At 37.9% G+C, this 24,368-nt stretch overlaps 1 protein-coding gene across 1 annotated transcript in view; it reads right to left on the reverse strand.

Annotated features, from left to right (window-relative positions):
* The window catches only part of LOC126452249 (ATP-binding cassette sub-family C member 4-like), a 216,804-nt gene that overhangs the window by 139,661 nt on the left and 52,775 nt on the right, over positions 1-24,368 (reverse strand). Inside the window, exons 5-6 of the mRNA XM_050091041.1 lie at positions 13,280-13,436; positions 88-226 (exon numbers count right to left, since the gene is read on the reverse strand). Coding sequence (XP_049946998.1) covers positions 88-226; positions 13,280-13,436 — 296 coding nt within the window. The remainder of the gene's footprint in view (positions 1-87; positions 227-13,279; positions 13,437-24,368) is intronic.

The following is a 24,368-nucleotide window of genomic DNA, read 5'->3' on the forward strand; positions in this document are numbered from 1 at the left end:
AAGGCATGATTCATAACAGCTATTATTAGATTTACTAACTGTGTCAATAAATGTTACTAATAAACTGTACTGGTAGTCACAACATACCCTGTCAGCTGTAATGGTGTTTCCTAAAAGTGCATATGCAACTACAGCAATATATAATGAACTTCTTTCAGTAAAAACCATGGAAGCCATGTATATACCTCTCAAGTAATTAGCTCCTCTCAGTTCCTTTACCTCCTTCCTGAAAAAAAGAGATAAAAATCTATATTATGTGTTTAGTTCAAACAGCAATATAAGGAAATTTATTTGTATGTCTAACATTGGGAGACGGAATTGCCGAATGTTTAGTGTTTCTCAACAGCATATGTTCAAGATGGCAGTGATTGATGACAGTAAGTCACGTGTGAAGTGCAAAAAAGCTGTTAAAAGCACGGAAATAGTTATAATGTGAGGACTGTGGTGTCAAAAATCTTCCACAGTGATTATGTAGTCATTAGCAACAGTGAATCTTGTGCTGTGATGTGTTCAAAAGATTGAATCAAATTTCGTTGTAAAGCCTGTGAGAAGAGTTTAGGCACCAAACTTTTCAAAGAAAGAGGAACACAGGAACCTAAAGAGAGAGAGAGAGAGAGAGAAACAGAAAATTGCGCAAATTAAGTACAGTTCTCAGTCCAAAAGAAAGATTAGAAAAAAACTTGTTGGAATCATCAAAGTGCACAGAAACACTCAATGAAGAAACCAATGACAATAGCATTGACTTTGTGGAAATTAATTCTATGAAATATAAAACTGAAATTGGTGAGCAAAATAACACAAATTCACACAACTGAAGTTAAACAGGAAACAAATGAAGTGCTGTGCACAAGAGTTATCAAAAGAACAACTAGCTGATGATAACAGCTAATTGATTATTACAAGTGATGTCCCCAAAAAACTCACTAATAGTCAACAACAAAATGCTACAGAAGGACACAGCTCACATGAACTTGTGAGTTGTGGCTGTTTTGCAGGTGTTGACGCATTGGTATTTGAAGTCGGTAAAGCAGGGAAATCTACAACAAGATATTTACAACTTTAAAATAATCCACCAGAATGTACAGGGCTTGAGCAAGAAATATGAACAATTAGACATGTTTGTAAATGAAACTATGCCTGATGTGCTTGGTATTAGTGAACACTGGCTATCTGATGCCAAATTAGAACTTTTTAAACCTCTAAACATGGTACTAGCTAATAAGTTTGGCAGATCTACTATCAGAGGTGGGGGTGTATCAATGTATGTAAAGAGCACATTTGATTTTAATTCTGTAAATGTAAGTAAATATTCATTAGAAGGAACAATTGAATTATGTGCAGCACGTATAAAGATACCAAATGATGAAATTTATGTTATATGTTTATATAGACCACCAGGTGGAAACTTCGAAGTTTTCTTAACAAAGTTTTGTGACATGATAGAGAATGTTTTTATATCACACCTGAACAAGTTAGTAGAGATTTCAACATAAATGTATTAGCAGATAAGTTACACACTAGACTATTCAAGAATACTCTGCTTGAATATAATGTAAGATACCTGATAAACACTGCAACCAGGGAGACTGAAACATGCCAGTCTGCAATAGATAACATAATCACTGGTATTCATCTTTACGATCTTACATCTTCTGTTATTATAAGTGCTTTGTCAGACCACCATGTAGTAGAACTAAGTGTGCACATAAAAAAGGTTCCTACACACGGTTGCTATAAATATATTAGGATGAATACAGACCAAAATATATCTCATTTGAATAATATGCTAAGGAATGTGGATTGGAACAGTGTTCTAACAACACTTCATAGTTACGGCAAATTCTCAAGTGAACTATTCTACATTCTTAACCAAGCCTGTCCATTAATAAAAATAGAGAATTCAGTCACATGCTGTAATCCAAAACTGGATATCAAGTTCAGTCACTGAGGCTAGAGAAAAACTAAGATGGCATGAGTATGCTATGTTAAATGACTTGAGCAATAAAAAATTAAAAGAAGAGTTCAAAAAGTATCAGAAATACTATGTAGACCTCCTAATTTCAGAAAAACAGAAACATTTTGAAAGTGTCATTCAGAACTCAAATAATATCATGGTCACTAGTAAATAGAGAAATTGGTAGACCTGGGAAACATACAACTGAAAATCACTTGATGATAAACGGCACAATAGAAACTGATCAGAATAAGATACCAGATCTATTTAACAATTACTTTGATTCTGTTGGCTCCAGCATAAACAATCAGCTTAAAAATCATAAGTACAAATTCAGAGGAATACCAGTGTCAGGAAGTATATTTTTGATGCCAACAAGTAAAGAAGAAATAATTAAAATAGTGAGTAGCTTAAAGAATTCCCATGCAGCAGGATATGATGGTCTTAGTCTGGACACTCTTATGAAATGTATACATAAAATTGCATCACCTTTATCAACAGTTATCAATTCTCATATGGAAGATGGTCTATTTCCAGATGAGTTGAAAATTGCCCCAGTTGTGCCTATTTTTAAAAAAAGGAAACAGGAATTTAGTAGAAAACTTTTGACCCATTTCTGTTCTTCCAATAATATCCAAAATCTTTGAGAAAGTAATATACATAAGAATCTGGAACTTCCTGGTGTGCAAAAAAGTGATTTCTAAGGGGCAGTATGGGTTTGTCAAGGGGTCATCCACCATTACAGCAGCATCCAACTTAATCGAAGGTGTCACTCAAGCAATAGATAATAAAGAACATGTATGTGGCATCTTTCTAGACTTACAAAAAGCATTTGACTGTGTTGATACGACCTTATTGCTGGACAAACTGTGGAACTATGGCATTCGAGGCACAGCCCATAATCTGATGAGGTCCTACTTGACAAATAGGAAGCAGTTTGTGTCTATTAGCACTACAGAGGGAGCATACAAATCAAAAACCCTGACATAAATTTTGGTATTCCACAGGGGTCAATATTAGGACCACTTCTTTTTATTATCTATGTAAATGATATTCAGTCCATAACAAACCATGCAACAGCTATCTTATATGCAGATGATACCACGTTAATATGCAGCAATCCAAGCTATTCACAGCTCGAAGTGGAATCCAGTACTGCAGCAGGCTTAATTCTGCAGTATTTTAATGAAAACAAACTAAAATTAAACACAAATAAATCTGTCTATATTGAATTTGATCTTGGGAGGCAAAAAACTCATGAAAACCAAATCTTAATGGATGACGAATACATTAAAAAACAATACTCGACCAAATTTCTTGGCCTGACACTAGATGCAGAATTAAACTGGTCTGATCATGTGAATGATATTTGCAAAAAGCCATGTACTACCATATATGTCCTAAGAAAACTGACACCTTTTTGTAACATCACCACTCTGAGGCAAATATATTTTGCACTATTTGAATCCCACCTAAGTTATGGGATAGGGGTATGGGGATCCAGCAGTAAAGGTAATATGAAAAGTGTACTTACCTTACAAAAGAAGGCACTTAGAATTATGGGAAAGAAATGTGCCAGGGAGTCCTGCAGAAATTTGTTTAAATAATTTAAAATACTAACTGTTCATAACCTGTACATGCTGAAGATAATCATTATGGCAGTAAACAGTAACAAAAGACTTAATAAAGAGATACACGATCACAACACTAGAGGTAGAGAGAGAGCCCACATCATCTCTCATAGAACAACACTTTATGAGAAAAGCCCTCACTATGCAGGCATAAAACTACTGAATTGCTTCCATCCTAATATCTCCAAATTGCCCATTACAAAACTAAAAATGAAATTAAAATTATGGTTCCTAAACAATCCTGTATATTCAATAGATGAGTTTCTAGATTTAGTACACTCATATGATGGAAGACCATCTATCTAAAAATATATGTAATCTCAGATCTTAGACTGTATCACAAACTGTAAATATTTGAATGTCAGATATGAATACTGTGTTACAAACTGTAGATTCCTTAATCTAAGTATGGCAATAACAATTTTTTTATGTATAGTCCATATATGTAACTCTGTTCTCTCAACTAAATTTAGAAAAAGTTGTGTAGATAAAAGTGCCAGCCAATAATACGTAACTCTAGTAAGTAAGACTCTGACTTATCCAGAAGACTGGAACAAAAAAAACCTTTTTTTGTAATCAGTTGATGTTGGATCAAAATAAATAAATAAATAAAAGTTTTGCTGAGCCCAAGGGTGATGTCATAGGGCGCCATGCTGTTGCACCATTTCAAAGGAAGGTTGAAGGCACCTTTGAGCCAAATTTCAAACTTCTGTGGTGAAATGGAAGACAATCAGGGGGTTTCAAGAAATTGATCCTTTATATTTTGTTGCCTAGTGTGTAGCTTCAGACTCTTTGAGGATGGTGCATTTATCTGTAATGGAGTACTGTCTGAGAAGAGGTATATAAATATTCAGTCAGATCTTGATAAGATTTCAAAGTAGTGCAAAGATGGGTCAATGGCTTTAAATGTTCAAAAATGTATAATTGTGCAGTTCACAAAAGGAAAGAAACAAAGTGGCTATGATTATAATACCAATGAGTCACAGTTGCAACCAGTTAACTCATTCAAGTAGCTGACTGTGAAACTTTGTACAGATGTGAAGTGAAATGGTCACATAGGCTCAGTTGTGGGTAAAGCAGGAGCAGACTCCAGTTTATTGGTAGAATGCTGGGTTCAAAAATGGTTCAAAAGGCTCAGAGCACTATGGGACCCAACTGCTGTGGTCATAAGTCCCCTAGAACTTAGAACTACTTAAACCTAACTAACCTAAGGACATCACACACATCCATGCCCGAGGCAGGATTCGAATCTGCGACCGTAGCGGTCATGCGGATCCAGACTGTAGCGCCTTTAACCGCTCGGCCACTCCGGCCGGCAGAATGCTGGGGAAATGCAATCATTCTATAAAGGAGAATGCTTACAAATCACTTGTGTGACCTCTCCTAGAATACTAACCAAGTCTGTGGAACCCATACCAAGTAGGACTCATGGGGGACATTGAACATGTACAGAATCAGGTAGCATGAACGGTCATATGTTTCTTTGATCTGTGGGAGAATGTCACCAAAATGAATCTGAACTGCCAAACAGAATCTGAACTGGCAAACTCTTGAAGACAGACATAAACTATCTCAAGAAAAGTTTGAAGAACTACCTTTAAATGATGACTCTAAGAATACACCACAACCCTCTACATATTGTTCCCATAGGGATAATGAGAACAAGATTAGATTAATTACAGTGGACACAGAGGCATTTAGACAATCATTCTTCCCACACTCCACACCTGAATGAAACCAGGAAAACCCCTAATAATTGGTAGAGGGATGTTTCCTTTGCCAAGCTCTTTACAGTGGTTGGTTTGTGGAGTATAGAAGTAGATGTCAATCCAAATAAGGGACTATTTTGCAGATGAAGTGATGAAGTGGCCACATTAGATTATGTAAATGGCTGTGTGGCTTGTGGATATACTTTATGTGCCTTTAATACAGTGATATCAGTTGCCTTCTTCAATATTGATACCAAAACTAAGAACATGTTTTGTGTGATGACTGGGCCCTAACAGAATGCACCATATGTGTAAATATATTATTCTAAAATTAAATTTATGATAATTTAATAGTGGATACAATGCATTTCTTAAGCTTTAGAGAGGTAATAGTTATGGCAGAGAGACTTGAAAGTAATGTGGCAGGAACTTGATATGCTCACATAATTCAAACATTTAAATAGAAGTGTACAATCATACATGCTTTCAACACTAGAGATACCAGCAAACATTGATAAGACACTGTATCAACTATGGAAACTCTTAAGATTCTCTTTGTTCTGCAGTACATGAATGTGTGTGTGTATGTGTGTGTGTGTGTGTGTGTGTGTGTGTGTGTGTGTTTGTGTGTGTGTATTTGTATATGTACTTTGGACATTATGGCCTTTACTTTTATTCACAGATCTGCACATATAGATTCTGATGATTTATAAAATAATTTTCATTCAATGGTTGGATATCAACTTAGAAAAAAGTAACAAAAGAGTTCATTGTTATTTCTGAAATCTATGCGAATCTGTCTCCTACATGTCCTTAGAAAAAATGACATATTGTCAATGGAGAATAAGTGATTGCCTTAACTACCTTCTTTAATTTTCTTGCAACAACAAACTAAAAAACATTTCACACTGGAATTACCAGTTCCATCTAGTCAGTAGTCAAACACACACACAGTATTTGACTCCACCACAAGCAAAGAAAGGAAGCAGATCTGACAGAGAAAAGTTAACTAATTGCAAGATTAGACTTGAGAAATGGAGCCAAATAAAATGAGAAACAGAAAAACTTTAGATTATACTGAGTAATTCTACAGGTAATGAGAACAGATAGTTCTTTGAAAATCCAACTCATTTGCTTATGTATGTCATGGTCCTTTTAATAAGGATGCATTCATATGACTTCCATGCCATAATAGCAATTTCAGTAGAGCACTGATTATTCAAAACAATTTGAGTCTAGTGGTGTTTGGATAACTAACTTTTTTGGCTAACTAACTGTTTATGAAAGAAATGTGCCTCTATCATGGGAGCTATACGAAAAAAGAAACAGATACATGTATTAAACACAAAACCACAAATATATTTTATATGTACTGCAAGTACTGTGCATATCTTACATAATGTAGCCATCTACTATTAAAGCAGCCTTACAGTTTATGAAAAGAAGTTCAAAAGTGACTTTTGCTTCAGAGCTGAGACCTGCTTTTTTGCTGCTAATCTGGCACACATCTTAAACATAACAACTGGACATGCTTCTTGTTTTTGAAACCACTTAATAACCATCTCAGGGCAGTGAAAAGTTTCCTTACTGGACGATCCTTTAAAGTAAGCTTGTCGCAAATGTCTACATCATCAATGACACTAGCAATGACTTCATCATCCATCAGTAACTGATAATTAGTATTCCAGCCAGTCCCTGAATGTTTTCCTGGCCACAATCTTCAAATCCTGAAGATTCTTTAATCAGCCCAGCCACTTGTGATACAAATTATCTGTTTATTGGATCTTCACTTGCAGTGATAAGCTTGTCTGGTCTAAGGAGCTTATTCCAACCTATTGCTGGGATAGTGGCACTCAGTGTAGCCCTAACTTTTGCTGTCAGGTATGCAGCTTCCTTCAACTTAATTTCAGTGTGCACTTCCTGAATTGTTTTTTTCACTTCCTTGCCCACCAAACATAGCAACGCCTTTCTGTGATACCCCCTGATCCATCTTGCCATTTTCTCCCTCCATCAAAAGGTTTGAGTGACGACTAGGAGCATTATCAACCAATAAGAAAACATTTCCAGTATTACCAGTAGCATGCTGATGCTTTTTGACTTTATGGATAAATACAGTGTCATACCACTCTGTAAAAATGTGCTTGCATCCACCTATAAGTTCTTCTGATTCTTGCAGGTGGCTGGCAATTTTTTAGCCACATAAAGCACCTTGGTTTCTTATACTTTCCTATGATCAGCAAGGACAGGCTAAGCATTGAAGTAACGTTTCTGTATACCATGTCAGTGATGTGAGATTTGCTTTGCTTATGACAATGTGCTGACATTTCTTTCTTGGAAACTTTTGATTTTGTTGACGATTTCTTCCAATAAAAATCAGATTTGCCTGCTTTGTAGACATTGATTTGGCGATAGCCCTCTTTATCAGTCAGTTTATTAAATAACTCTCTAAAATATTCAGCTACTTCAGTATTAGCTGACAGTTTTCCAACTCGAATGTCCAGTTCCTAGCCTAGCCTAGTGCATAAGCCAGCCAGAAGTTGTTTTAAAATCATTCATTTCAAGTGCTTTTTCAGAAATCAAAGGACCAGTTACTGGTTGTTCTTGGCTACATACCTGCATGAACCATGTGTAAACTACGGTGTTTGAATCCTGGTTTTCTGCAATTTTCAATATTTTTGTATGTAAGGCTCCTTCTTCACTATCAAGTTGACTTGAAAATTTTGTAATGGCATCACTGTTCTTTCTAACATCAAATTTTGTGACATGTATAAGGCCATATTCCCTAGATAAACTTGATTCACTATTACTGTCCTTCAACTGGTCTGTTATTTTCAGTTTATCACAAATACTGAGAACAACATATTTATATTTATTGGCCATTGTGAATGGTAGTAAAAATATAGCAGGGTGTTACAAGCAAAAGCTCACACACCACTGACAAGTGAGGATTACAAGCTCAAGGTCAAGCAGATGATTGTTGCAGAGAGAGGAAAAGAGCTACAATGTCAAAGAACTAGCAGCTGCATGCACTTTAAATTTGCTGACTGGAACCCTGTCAGGTATCAATGTTTTGGCTGATCAATATCTGGATAACTGATGCTCAATTTTACTTGTATCACTCATGCTTCAATGAAGGGCATGATTAAAACAAGTGTTACCTGCGGAATTTTGTTCATCTGTATTGCTCTCATTTGATGAATAGCTCAGGGCTGGTTATGCTTATATAAAAGATGAAGCAGTGTCTCCACAGGAGCCTGCAAGGGAACATCAGTTAATGATGACCTGAATTATCTAAGTACTTTGTACATTAGTATGTTATATTGGAGTTTATAGTCACATTGCCTAACAATGGTTTTCATTATTTCTCATTTGCTTCTAATGTTATTTTTACAGACCTTGTTAAAGACAAAATTATTATGGTCAATGTAATTTTATGTTGCATTGTTTGTTATTTAGTGAAGTTACAATTCCTTGGTTTCATAGTATTAATACAAACAGTTTCAAATTCAGTACTGTTTAACTGCTAAATTCCCACTGGTCAATAAAGCAGTGTCATAACAACCCTTTACAATTTTTATTCAACAACAGGGGGGAAATGTTTCTTTTTATTCCTGACATTATGAAAAGAATAGTATAATAAATTATTATTTGCTAGAGCTCATATTAAGTGAATGCGTACAACCATCACGAAGACTTAAAAGGACACATCATAAGCAGAATACAATGAAGTACAAATCCAAGTGATAAAAAGTTTCAATAATCATAAATAAAAAATGTAAGAATCTGGAACTTTTAGAATCCATCATCACTTTTTTTTCCAAAGGAAAGGGTAATAAAGGGGGGAAAGATAGCTAGACTTTTTAAGTGACTATACGGGAAAGACTTACCTGTAACAAACTTTGTAATGGATCACAGAGTATAAAAAAGATACGACATCTATAACCCTTGAAGAAAGAAACACTTAAAGATACTAGGACACAGAAATTACCTACAGAACATATAAAAAATAACTGAATGTCTGAGCAGTTTTCAGTAGTGCAAAATATCTTTAAAAATCCCAGAGCCTCTCCTTAGAGTCTGTCTCTCTCTCTCCTCACCACTACCACTCTCTGCACCCCTACCTTTGACACTATGTGATCAAAAATATCCGGACACCCCCAAAAACATACGTTTTTCATATTAGGTGCATTGTGCTGCCACCTACTGCCAGATGTTCCATATCAGCGACCTCAGTAAACATCGTGAGAGAGCAGAATGGGGTGCTCTACGGAACTCAAGGATTTCGAACGTGATCAGGTGATTGGGTGTCACTTGTGTCATACGTCTGTAGAAGAGGTTTACACATTCCTAAACATCCCTAGGTCCACTGTTGGTTGGTTGGTTGGTTTGGGGAAGGAGACCAGACAGCGTGGTCATCGGTCTCATCGGATTATGAAAGGATGGGGAAGGACGTCGGCCGTGCCCTTTGAAAGGAACCATCCCGGCATTTGCCTGGAGTGATTTAGGGAAATCACGGAAAACCTAAATCAGGATGGCCGGACGCGGGATTGAACCGCCGTCCTCCCGAATGCGAGTCCAGTGTCTAACCACTGCGCCACCTCGCTCGGTCTAGGTCCACTGTTTCCAATGTAATAGTGAAGTGGAAACATGAACGGACACATACAGCACAAAAGCGTACAGGCCAACCTCGTCTGTTGACTGACAGACCGCCGACAGTTGAAGAGCGTCATAATGTGTAATAGGGAGACATCTATCCAGACCATCACGCAGGAATTCCAAACTGGATCCACTGCAAGCACTATGACAAATAGGTGGGAGGGGAGAAAACTTAGATTTCAGGGTTGAGCGGCTACTCATAAGCCACACTTCACGCCAGTAAAAGCCAAACGACACCTCGCTTGGTGTAAGGAGTATAAACATTGGATGATTGAACAGTGTAAAAATGTTGTGTGGAGTGACAAATCACGGTACACAGTGTGGCGATCCGATGGCAGGGTATGGGTATGGTGAAAGCCCAGTGAACGTCATCTGTCAGCGTGTGTAACGCCAACAGTAAAATTTGGATGTGGTGGTGGAATGGTGTGGTTGTGTTTTTCATGGAGGAGGCTTGCACCCCTTGTTGTTTTGCATGGCACTATCACATCACAGGCCTACATTGATGTTTTAAACAACTTCTTACTTCCCACTGTTCAAGAGCAATTCGGGGATGGTGACTGCATCTTTCATCACGATCAAGGACTTGTTCATAATGCACGGCCTGTGGCGGAATGGTTACATGACAATAACATATCTGTAATCAACTGGCCTGTACAGTCCTGACCTGAATCCTATATAACACTTTTGGGATGTTTTGGGATGCCGACTTCGTGCCAGGCCTCACCGACCGGCATCGATACCTGGGCTACCACTCCCCAAGAAACCTTCCAGCACCTGATTGAACGTATGCCTACAAGAGCGAAAACTGTCATCAGGGCTAAGGGTGGGCCAACACCATATTGAATTCCAGCATTACCCATAGAGGGCGCCACAAATTATAAGTCATTTTCAGCTAGGTGTCTGGATGCTTTTGATCACATAGTGTACACGCTTCATAAAAACCAAAACCCAACCACCCAGGATGCCCCTTCGTGGCCAGTTAGTGTGTGCCCTCTGGGAGAATCTCTGCTCTTGTATGCCAACAACCACACAGCTTATTATCCACAACCTAACCTCCTATATAAAAGATACCAATCATTTCCTCCTCCGACTCTCCACAGTTCCTGTTTCTCTATCACATGGTGCCTTGCTCATCGTTATTGATGATACCCCCCTCTATGCTAACATCCCTAATGCCCATGGCCTTACTGCTTATCTTGCTTTCATCTAATAAATACATTTACTTATAATTACAGTATGTTATTTTAAAAACTCTCATACTAATTTCTGCATCAACATGAATCTCAACCCTTTTTTAATATAGTTGTTCATAGCTATATTAATAAATGAAGTTGAGTGTCTTAATGATTACAGTTCTTTTCATTTTTTAAATCTAACCAGTTTATTAAATTGTTAATTATATCTTCGTAAAAACTTTACCAGCCACATGGGTTTATTTCAATTCCATGACCAGTTTTAGGCTACCGCATCCACCATTAGAAGGCTAATGTCTCCAACTGCATTAACTTTATCATCTTCAGCATATCATCTGCTTCTGCACTCTTCAAGAATATTTGAATATTCAGTGTCTGTCTGCAGCATGTTTTCACTATTGAAACAATTATAAAGTGATTCTAAATATTCAAATATTATTGTGCAGTGCAGGAGCAGATGACATCATGCTGATGAAAACATTACTGTAATTATAAACAATAGCCATTTAAGATGGGCATGATGAACAGAAACTCACTGTGACATTGAATGAAGCTTTTTTAAAAGTAGCTGTGGCTAGCTGCATTCCTCACCAACAATGTTTAATGGCCTCCGAGTCTGTGAGATCCGTGGCCTCCGAGTCTGTGAGATCCAGCATGGACAAAATAACATTACTTATATAGTAAAATTCCATGCAGTCATAAAACAAACAGGGTATTTGGCTTTAGATGCTTTTAATTTTAAAACTGTTCTAAAATTCTATTTTTGTGAGTTAGTAATCATAAAATTTCCTCTAGTAGGGCTCACACTATAGGTTCTGCCAAGGGGTCTATAGATTGTAAATATCATCATATGACAGGGTATTGTGCTATATGGGTGCAGGCAGTCTTCTTGTATTTGTTCTTTGATGCTGACAGGCTAAACAAGTGACAATGCTGTTGCCAATGCATTAGATATTTCCTCTCACACTCCTCTCTTGTTTCTCTCATTTTCTCTACCTTTCCTCTCTCTTTGGTGTTTGGAGGTGGGAAATTTCCCTGCAATATATCCTACGTTCCCATAACCCTCCTGGTCTCAACCTTCATTAGTCATTGTCCTCTCTCATTCAGGTCCTTCTCTGTTCCCTTTGCAGCACTACATAGCCCTCATTCCTCTCCATCGCACTCAGGCTTTTTACTTCTTTCCTTTTCCGATATCCCCCCCTCCTGACTGCACATAGCTCCCCTACCCTCTTTCCACCTCGTCCCTGTGCGCTCCCCAACAGCTCGTCACAGTCTGCTACCCCTACCCTACCATCCCTCCTCCTCCCTGCCTCAGCCTCCTCCTTACCCCCACCCAGTCGCCACTCCCATCATGCACTGGAGCTGCCGGTTGCAGTGTGGCCTCCGCTGCCTGAGACTGCAGTCATGTGTGTGTGAGTTGTGTTTGCGAGAGTGTGTAGTGTGTGTCTGTTGTCTAATTTTGACAAAGGCCTTACTGGTCAAAAGCTGTATTTGTGACAGTCTTTTTGTTGTGCCTATCTGTGACTCAGCATCTCCGCTATATGGTGAGTAGCAACTTTCCTTTTCACAATATTGTTACATTCCATCCTGGATTTTCGATTGTTTGATTTTCTTCAACATTGTACTTTATTGTCCTTTTGGGGCTCATATTTTCTTTTTAGACTTTTTCCTTTTCTTTGATATCAAACATTTTATTCACCTGCCATACTAGCAAAAAACCTGCTTCTAACAGCGTTTAGTTTCTGCTATTGTTCTGAAGGAAATATTCGTAAACTTTTACATCTTTCTCAGTGATAAATGCTTTACTTCACATGAACATCAAAAACTAATCTCAGTAATGCCTTCTTCTGCATTAAATATCCTATCAGAGTGAGGGAGTTGTTAGTAATATTTTTGCCAGAAAACTGCTTTTTTATTGTGGCATGAATCTTTTTTGCACATCATAAGAAAACAAATAGTAATAAAACATTTTATTTGATGACAATTTTTCTCCCTGTATCTGATGATATGTTTACCAATAAAATTTAAGAAGCGTTTCTTTTGCTTAATAAAATCTTAATATGTCATTGATATCACCAAAGAATATTTTCACAATATACTTCCTTCACAGTTACCTTTTCTATGTCATAATCTTACCTTCGTGCAATTTCAACCAGTTTCTCAAATGGTTTCTCCCAGGCATACATTTTGATCACTTGGATACCACTTATGATTTCACTCATTATCCGTACTCTGTTATCAGTTCTCATGGCAACTCTTAAACGAAACCTTGTTGTTAATTTGGTCATATATGCTGAAAAGGAAGGTCAATGTTACAAACATTGGAAATTTTATTTTATCATGAGAAATATTTGGGAAGCTCTGTTTAATACTCTCAGACAAAAATGTGAAGTACATGGAACAAATTAAAAATTCATAAACATTTCTTCATACATAATACATTTTTAAAATATACAGGGAAAGAAAAAAAATTTTGAGAAATAAAATTAAGAAGAGGTTAAGGAAAAAAATTACAGTTTGAAGTTTATATCAACATTATGAACAAATACATAAGAAAGCACAATATAGAGGAGAGTGGTTGCAGCAACAGAGTATAGCTGTAGAAAATTATGGTAATGAAACATAAAAATAGAACAAAAATTTCTAATGAATGGTATAATTTCTAGCATGAAATATTAATGTGGTAAAATCCAGTATAACATAAACTGAATTTTCCAACAGCATTTGACAGAAGATGATGACAATATTAGATAAGGAATACTTTTCTGTTGGAAACTGATGATGGCCTAAGAAACAGAAAGCAGGTTTGTGAATACATAAATAATACTTTACAGAACATCTAAAACATGTTTTGTATTTAATGGTAACTGGGTGTAAATTAGTGCAATTAGCTTTGGCCCCTAAAAATAAAAACTATGACTATAAACAACACAAAACTAACAGTATGTTCTGGTATTACTAGAGATATGTCACACTCGACTATTATGAAAGGAACATTTGAATATCAGCGGTAAGACAGTTTTTATGTTCAATGGATGTTTTACTGTATGAATTACCATCTTATATGAAATTAATCATCATTTGGGCAGGAACAAGAAGACACACTAATGCAGTATTCCAAAATTCACCATATAATCAAAAAGACAAAACTCTGTACTTTGCATAAGAATTCGAAAATTCTATAAACAAAGCAAGATCAATCTGGAGTAGTATTAGTAATGAAATGAATATACTCAATGAGACAACTCCCTGATAGCACTTGCTGTGAGACATGATTAACTGAAATCACAGGTCACAAAAATTCAAAGCTTTTTGCCTAACAGTAGCTGGAAACACAGGGACAAAAAATGACCATAAAAATAAATTCATTGGAATAATTTAGATATGGTTGGTTAGTATACAATAACTATATTGTATACTAACCAACTCTGTATACAATAACTATATTGTATACTAACCGACACCAGTTTCAACAAACCAGTGAGAGATTAAAAGACTGTTAGACCACTGAAAAGCAATATCTCTTCTAACTATAATGGTATTTCAACAAAACAAAAGCCCTTGAGTTATCTTTCTAAACAGTTAACATGGCAAGGTTTGCCTACTGCCATAAAGACTCAAGTATGTGAGAGTAACACTGATTTATAATAGCAAAGATAAGCAAGTGATCCCTTATTATACACCTTTTACCCTCCATCTCATGTTACAACAGAATATAGAACCATCTTATTAAGAACAACCTGTTTAGAAAAAGCCTAGTTTGGCTCACTTTAAGAATTTACTACCGAGAAACAAATAAACAAACTTATGACCTCAGTTATTATAGAATTAACAAGGCAAAATGATCTGTTGGCCTTTTAGGTGATATTGTTAAGACCTTAGATTGTGTACCTCAAGCTTCTAGATGTGAAAGTAAAATGGTATTGAGTTAAAGGCGTTGCCCTTGCATAAACAAAGTCTTATCTTAAAAATATAGAATAGAGGGTATAATGACAAATGATACCACACAATGAAGATTAAATTCAGATTGCAGAAACATTATGGTGTCCCCCACAGTTTGGTGCCTGGCCTGTTCCTGCTGTTGGCCTACAGAAGTGATCTGTCTGGGACATTTGAGAAGTGTTTAAAAACTGTGATGTTTGTCAATGACACAGCTACAATGAAAAAATGCCCTAAAGCTGTCAGTACCATATACAAGCTGTAAGATAATGGATCTGCCTTATAACATCTTCACGGCAAACAGCTTAGCACGTATTATGCAATTCCAAACAAATAAAAATTATTGACATTAGATTAGATTAGTACTTGTTCCATAGATCATGAATATGACACTTTGTAATGATGTGGTAACGTGTCATCTAATCCACAATATTCAAAGACCTTCTGATGACTTTTTGATTTCACTTGTAATCCATGCATTTTTGTAAATGCATTTGAAAACTGCTTCCCCAAGAAAATAGTTAAATATACTCGTAAGAAACCTTGTAACAAACCATGGCTTACTAAGGGTATAAAAATATCTTGTAACCGGAAAAGGGAAATGTATCTGACAGCAAGAAAGAGTAGTGACCCAGAAACTATCAAAAATTATAAAAACTACTGTGTTATATTAAGAAAAGTTATTAAAAAATCCAGGAATATGTGTATCATGTCTGAAATCAGCAACTCTGATAATAAAATTAAAACAATTTGGAATATTATTAAAAGAGAAACAGGTCAACCAAGAGCAGAGGAAGACAGTATTACCATCAAATTGAATGAAAACTTTACGAACAAAAAATCAGAAGTTGAAAATATTTTTAATAATCATTTTCTAAATGTTGTGGATATAGTAGGATCCAGGTGTTCATTAGAAGATGCTAGGCTGTTAATGGAAGAGGCCATACCTATGCAATTTGATACAATTGAAATCTCACCCACTTCTCCCTCTGAAATTAGGAAAATAATAAACTTGCTTAAAAGCAAAAACTCACATGGAATTGATGGCATTTCCAGCAAAATACTAAAAGCTTGTTCTCAACAGATAAGTAAGATTCTCAGCCACCTGTGTAATAGCTCTCTGGAACAGGGCATTTTCCCTGATAGACTGAAATATGCTATTGTTATACCTTTGCATAAAAAGGGGGATAGATCTGATGTCAACAATTACCGTCCAATCTCCCTTCTAACAGCTTTATCCAAAATTTTTGAGAAAGTAATGTATTCAAGAGTAGCTTCACATATCTGTAAAAATGAAGTACTAACAAAATGTCAGTTTGGTTTCCAGAAAGGTTTTTCAACAGAAAATGCCATATATGCTTTCACCAGTCAAATTTTGAATGATCTGAATAACCGAACACCACCCATTGGGATTTTTTGTGATCTCTCAAAGGCTTTTGATTGTGTAAATCATGAAATTCTGTTAGACAAGCTCAAGTATTGTGGCATGAGTGGGACAGTGCACAAATGGTTTAATTCGTACCTAACTGGAAGAGTGCAGAAAGTTGAAATAAGTAGTTCTCGTAACATGCAAAGATCAGCACATTCCTCAAACTGGGGGACTATCAAGAACGGGGTTCCACAAGGGTCAGTCTTGGGTCCTTTGTTGTTCTTATTATATATTAATGACTTGCCATTCTATATTCATGAAGAGGCAAAGTTAGTTCTCTTCGCTGATGATACAAGTATAGTAATCACACCTGAGAAACAAGAATTAACTGATGAAATTGCCAATACTGTCTTTCAGAAAATTACTAAGTGGTTCCTTGTAAACGGACTCTCTCTGAATTTTGATAAGACACAGTACATACAGTTCCGTACAGTGAATGGTATGACGCCATTAATAAATATAGACCTTAATCAGAAGCATATAGCTAAGGTAGAATATTCCAAATTTTTAGGTATGTCCATTGATGAGAGATTAAATTGGAAGACACACATTGATGATCTGCTGAAACGTTTGAGTTCAGCTACTTATGCAATAAGGGTCATTGCAAATTTTGGTGATAAACATCTTAGTAAATTAGCTTACTACGCCTATTTTCACTCATTGCTTTCATATGGCATAATATTTTGGGGTAATTCATCACTGAGGAATAAAGTATTTATTGCACAAAAGCGTGTAATCAGAATAATAGCTGGAGTCCACCCAAGATCTTCCTGCAGACATTTATTTAAGGATCTAGGGATATTCACAGTAGCTTCTCAGTATATATACTCTCTTATGAAATTTGTTATTAACAACCAAACCCAATTCAAAAGTAATAGCAGTGTGCATAACTACAATACTAGGAGAAAGGACGATCTTCACTATTCAAGATTAAATCTAACTTTGGCACAGAAAGGGGTGAATTATACTGGCACTAAAGTCTTTGGTCACTTACCAAATAGTATCAAAAGTCTGACAGATAACCAACAAGTATTTAAGAAGAAATTAAAAGAATTTCTGAATGACAACTCCTTCTACTCCATAGAGGAATTTTTAGATATAAATTAAGAAAAAAAAAACAAAAATATTTAAAAAATAAAAAAATAAAAATAAAAAATAAAGAAAAACAAAAAAACACAAAAAAATAAAGTTGTTATATTAACTTAAGTATGTTGTTAAATTAACCTAATTATGTCATGCATTGGAAAATTCGACTCGTTCCACATCATTACGAAATATCGTATTCATGATCCATGGAACTAGTATTAATCTAATCTAATCTAATCTAATCTAATCTAATCTAATCTAATCATGTATCTGAGTTTTTGTTAATTTTCAGTTGTTCTGTGGTTCATGGTGTGGGTTCCTGTAGTCATGTCCTAGTTCATGAACCACGGGCAACGTATGAGTGGCCAAGTAAGTGGTCCCGACAGTCGGGACACCAGTTACTTTGGAATAAGGCTGGGCATCTCGGACACATTCTGAGTCGTGGTCACCTTTGTGCTCATACGGCAAAGACTACCAAATCCACCGGTTAGTCCCTCAGCCGTTAGGGGTAAAACCCAATGGGACCCGGGACAAGTAAGGCTAGCAACCTGCTTCCCTGGTACTTTAAATATGATGCTGGCAACAATCAGAGCAAAATGCCTCAGATCTTTGGAGGTGACGGAGTCCCACCTCTAATTGATAAACCAGGGACTCCTAAGATACGACTCGACAAACAAATGTTAACGAGGTGGGAAACTATTAATATCAATGGGGGCTACTCTGGGAAGAAGATAGAGCTGGCAGAAGCTGCAAGTAAGATGGGGTTGGACATTTTAGCTGTTAGTGACATTCGGGTAAGGGGTGAGAAAGAAGACGAAGTGGGAAAATACAAGGTCTACCTGTCAGGAGACAAAGCATGAATAGCACAATGGGGTGCAGGGCTTTACATCAGGAAAGAAATGGAACCCAGCGTAGTTACAATAAGGTATGTAAATGAACGACTGATGTGGGTAGATTTGACAGTGTCTAGAAAGAAAATTAGGATTGTGTCAGTATATTCGCACTGTGAAGGGACGGATCAAGATAAGATGGATAGTTTTTATGAGGCACTCAGTGATGTAGTTGTTAGAGTAAAGGACAAGGACAGTGTTCTGCTCATGGGTGATTTTAATGCCAGGATTGGAAATCGAACAGAAGGGGATGAAAAGGTTATGGGTATATTTTGGAGAGGATATGGAGGCCAACAGGAACGGGAAACAACTCTTGGATTTCTGTGCCAGTACGGGCTTAGTAATCACAAACTCCTTTTTTAAACATAAGAACATTCACCAGTATACTTGGGAAGGCAGGGGAACCAGATCTGTCATTGACTATATAATAACAGATCAGGAATTCAGGAAGGCTGTGAGGGACACACGTGTATTCAGGGGATTCTTTGATGACACTGATCACTATTTAATCTGCAGTGAAATTGGTACTGTGAGGCTGAAAGTGCAGGAGGTCAGGTCCATATGTAGGAGGATAAGAGTGGAGAAACTTCAGGATAAGAAAATCAGGCCCAAGTACATAACAGTGATCTCAGAAAGGTAGCAGTTAGTTGAATGTAGTCAATTAAGAGTAATTGGAAAAGGAGTGGACAAGGTACAGGGACACAGTACTAGAAGTGGCTAAAGAATGTCTTGGAACAGTAGTGTATAAAGGTAGGATGAAGCAAACAGCTTGGTGGAATGACACAGTCAAGGCAGCCTGTAAAAGGAAAAAGAAGGCGTATCAAAAATGGCTACATACTAGAACTCAGGTAGACAAAGAAAGTTATGTTGAAGAAAGAAACAAAGCCAAACAGATAATTGCAGCATCCAAGAAGAAATCTTGGGAAGACTTTGGAAACAGGTTGGAGACTTTGGGTCAAGCTGCTGGAAAACCATTCTGGAGTGTAATTAGCAGTCTTCGAAATGGAGGTAAGAAGGAAATGACAAGTATTTTGGACAGGTCAGGAAAACTGCTGGTGAATCCTGTTGATGCCTTGGGCAGATGGAGGGAATATTTTGAAGAGTTGCTCAATGTAGGTGAAAATACGATCAGTAATGTTTCAGATTTTGATGTACAATGGGATAGGAATGATGATGGAAATAGGATCACATTTGAGGAAGTGGAGAAAATGGTCAATAGAATGCAGTGCAATAAAGCGGCTGGGGTGGATGAAATTAAGTCGGAACTCATCAAATACAGTGGAATGTCAGGTCTTAAATGGCTATACAGGATCATTGAAATGGCCTGAGAGTCGGGACAGGTTCCATCAGACTGGACGAAAGCAGTAATCACACCAATCTTTAAACATGGAAACAGAAAAGATTGTAACAACTACAGAGGTATCTCTTTAATCAGCGTTGTGGGTAAAATCTTCTCAGATATTGTTTAAGGGAAAGTGCGAGTATTAGTTGAGGACCAATTGGATGAAAATCAGTGTGGGTTTAGGCCTCTTAGAGGTTGTCAGGACCAGATCTTTAGCTTATGGCAAATAATGGAGAAGTGTTACAAGTGGAACAGGGAATTGTATCTATGCTTTATAGGTCTAGAAAAGGCATATGACTGGGTTCCTAGGAGGAAGTTATTGTCTGTTCTACGAGATTATGGAATAGGAGGCAAACTTTTGCAAGCAATTAAAGGTCTTTACATAGATAGTCAGGCAGCAGTTAGAGTTGACGGTAAACTGAGTTCATGGTTCAGAGTAGTTTCAGGGGTAAGACAAGGCTGCAACCTGTCTCCACTGTTGTTCATATTATTTATGGATCATATGTTAAAAACAATAGACTTGCTGGGTGAGATTAAGATATGTGAACACAAAATAAGCAGTGATGGCAGATTCGATTGAAAGTTTGCAAAGTAATATTTCAGAGCTAGATTAGAAATGTAAGGACTATGGTATGAAGATTAGTATCACCACAACGAAAGTAATGTCAGTGGGAAAGAGATATAAACTGATTGAGTGCCAAATAGGAGGAACAAAGTTAGAACAGGTGGACGGTTTCAAGTACTTAGGATGCATATTCTCACAGGATGGCAACATAGTGAAAGAACTGGAAGCTAGGTGTGGCAAAGCTAATGCAGTGAGTGCTCAGCTACGATCTACTCTCTTCTGCAAGAAGGAAGTCAGTACCAAGACTAAGTTATCTGTGCACCGTTCAATCTTTCGACCAACTTTGTTGTATGGGAGAAAAAGCTGGGTGCATTCAGGTCACCTTATCAATAAGGTTGGGGTTACGGATATGAAAGTAGCTAGGATGATTGCAGGTACTAGTAGATGGGAACAATGGCAGGAGGGTGTCCACAATGAGGAAATCAAAGAAAAACTGCGAATGAACTCTATAGATATAGCAGTCAGGGCGAATAGGCTTAGATGGTGGGGTCATGTTACACACATGGGAGAAGCAAGGTTACCCAAGAGACTCATGGGTTCAGCAGTAGAGGGTAGGAGGAGTTGGGGTAGACCAAGGAGAAGGTACCTGGATGCAGTTAAGAATGACTTTGAAGTAATAGGCTTAACATCAGAAGAGGCACCAATGTTAGCACTGAATAGGGGATCAAAGAGGAATTTTATAAGGGGGACTATGCTCCAGACTGAACGCTGAAAGGCATAATCAGACTTAAATGATGGTGATGATGATTTCAGTTGTTCAGAGGGAATGAAATATCACAGCAGTATTTATAATTAGACAAGAACAAGTTGAATTTTATATCAACAATAAGTATGAATTATAATGTACAGAATGGTTGAAAATTATGAACTATTTACGAATAAAGGGGGACACCACACTGATAGGCACAAGCATTGCATTGTTGATAGGTACATAAACAAAAGGTACTAAACTTGGCTATATTTTGGAATGCACTTCCTTATTCCAGCTGTAGGAAAAACACACACAAAAACACACACACATACACACACACACACACACACACACACACACACACACACACACACACACACACACACACACCTGTCTCCCTACAGAGTGCTTAGTCAAATGCCAGTTCTTTACTGGTCCACAGTCAGTGTACTGGAGTGAGGTGGGGGTATGCGATGGGGTGGGGTGAGCAATGGAGAGGGGCAGGAGGCAGGTACAGAGTTGGGGAAAGTATCTAGTGGCTTGTGTGAGAGTGGGAATCCAAATGTGGACTAGCTAGGGGCGCAGGTAGAAGTGGCAGATGGCAGGCACTTGATGTCATAGACTAGAGCGTTGGATAACAGCACATAGCTAGCTGATGTGAGGGTACAAATTGGATAGGGGGGCTGGGGCAGGTGATAGGTTTAGGATAGGAAGGTTATGGAAGTGAAGGATATGCTGTAAGGATAGCTCCCATCTGCACAGCTCTGAAAAAATGGTGCCGGTGGGGAGGATCCATATTGCATGGGTTGTGAAGCAGCCACTGATATCTCACATGTTGTGCTCAGCAGCATGGTGTGCCACTGGATGCTCCACCCTGTTTCTTGCAACAGTTTACCAGCTCTGGCCACCCATGGTAGATGCATCTGCAGTGATGAGAATCCCCTCGCCGATTATGCTGAAGGACCTACAGAGGCCTTTGCGAACAGGCAGTACCATGCAGCCAAATTGAAAAACAGATTTCCTGTGCCATATACTCACAAACACCTGATCCCCACATCTATCCTGAGAACCCATCACAAAGAAGTGCCACCCTTGTCACCCAGTACCTCCCAGACTGGAACAACTAAACCATGTCCTACATGAGGGCTTTGATTATCTATCATCTTGTCGTGAAATGAGGGACATCCTACCCTAAAGATACTTCCACCCCTTCCAAAGCAGTGTTCCACCTCCTACCCAACCTCCACAGTATGCTAGTCCATCCCCATGCTGCTCTAATCACCAGTCCCCCGTCATTCGTATCATACCCCTACGGAAGACCCAGATGTGAGACCTGCCATATCTACCCACCCACCACCACTTACTTCAATTCTGTCACAGGCTCATCACACCCCATCAGAGACCAGGTCACCTGTGAAAGTAGCCATTTAATATAGCAGCTCTGCTGCAACCTCTGCACAGCATTTTAAATTAGTATGACAACCGATCAGCTGCCAACCAGAATGAATGGCCACAGCTAAACTGTTGCCAGAAACAAGGTGGAGCACCCAGTGGCACAACATGCAGTGGAGCATAACATGGAAGATTTCAATGTCTGCTTCACAGTCCGTGCCATCTAGATCCCCAGCTCCAGCTTTTCTGAGCTGTTTGGATGGGAGCTATCCTTACAGCACAATCATGGCTCTCACAACGTTCCTGGCCTAAAACTAAGGTAACTCGCTGCCCCCTCTCCCCCCAGTCCAATAGTATGTGCATGTGTGTGTGCACACGTGCACTTGACTGTATGCGCTTGTACACCATCACCTGCATCAGCACCCTCTGTCTAATTTGTGTCCCCACATCAAACAGCTGTGTGCTGTTATCTCCCACCTTAGTCTATGTGCCCAGCCGTCTGCCACATACCACCACAGATGGCTCCCCACTCCCCCACAAGCCTCTAGACACTTACCGCAACCACGTCCCTGCCTCCTGCCTCTCTCCATCCCTTACCCCATCCACCCCTTACCACCCAGTAAAGAGATGGCAGTTGACTGAGCATAGTGTATGGAGACAGGCGTGTGCATGTGAGTGATTGAGTGTGTGTTTGTGTGCGTCTTTTTCCTGCAGCCAGAAAAAGGAAATAGATTCCGAAAACTAGCCATCTCCGTATCTTTTGTTTGTGTGCGTATTGATGATGCAGCATATCTGACTTTTTGTTTATCATCTCCTTTATTCATAAGTATGAATTACATCTTCATCTGGGTTTCATAGATTCTGAGAGCTCATTTGACTCAGTTTCAACAATATCTGTACCAACACCCCTTGAGAAAGACAACATTGATTCAACCTATGTTAGTGCGCTGAATAATATAGACACCAATGGTAGAGCTTTTATTAAAACTTCATCAGGATAGTGAGAAATTCATAAATAAAACAGGAATCTGAAATGGAGACTCTTAGTAGTCATAAGGAAGTTTTCAGACCCTGAAAATGAACAAAATAAAGAAAAAATATGTGTTGAAGGAACATATCTAAATTACCTTCATGTTACTGATGGTACTGTGCTGTTTGCTTTGTCAACTGCAAGCTGAAGAGCTAGGTTGAGCAATTCTGAAAGTAAGCTTGAACATCAGTTGCAACAAAATTAAAATAATGTAGAATCAACACATCAAGGATAAAGTAGTTCAAATTAACACTCAAGCTACAGAACCACTTCACAAAAATTTGTATTCAGGGCAGTTCAAAACATTAAATGAATGGAAAGCAAAAGAAATAAACAGAGGTTCCAAAAATTAAGTTCCTATGCATCTGAAAAGAAAAGTTTGCACTCAGTTTGTATTATCAGTTTTTACTTATGGCAAGGAGACATGGACTTTTAGTGTGGAAACAATTAAAAATCTGTGTGTTAATTGTGAGAAAGGGTAGATGCATGTCGAGAATGGCTGAGGGAGAGAGGAAGACAAACAAATGGTTCAGGGAATAGATCAGAGTGTAAACTGTAAATATGAAAATGAAATGAAGATGGTTGGGTGATGAACCTGGGTGAATGGCTGATGGGGGGACCGATGAAAGTGTTAGCTGGTTTCCACAAGGCAATAAAGACTAAGATGATGCCCTAACACAAGGTGATTACCTGATGCTAGAAAATGTGTAGAAATAACAGGTGTATGTAAATGAAGACTGTAATGCATAGAAGTGACTAGAGGATGGCACTGTTGAGTATTGGATGTTAAATAAGTGACAG

The sequence above is a fragment of the Schistocerca serialis genome, unplaced genomic scaffold (genome assembly GCF_023864345.2).
Source record: "Schistocerca serialis cubense isolate TAMUIC-IGC-003099 unplaced genomic scaffold, iqSchSeri2.2 HiC_scaffold_840, whole genome shotgun sequence".
NCBI lineage: Eukaryota > Metazoa > Arthropoda > Insecta > Orthoptera > Acrididae > Schistocerca > Schistocerca serialis.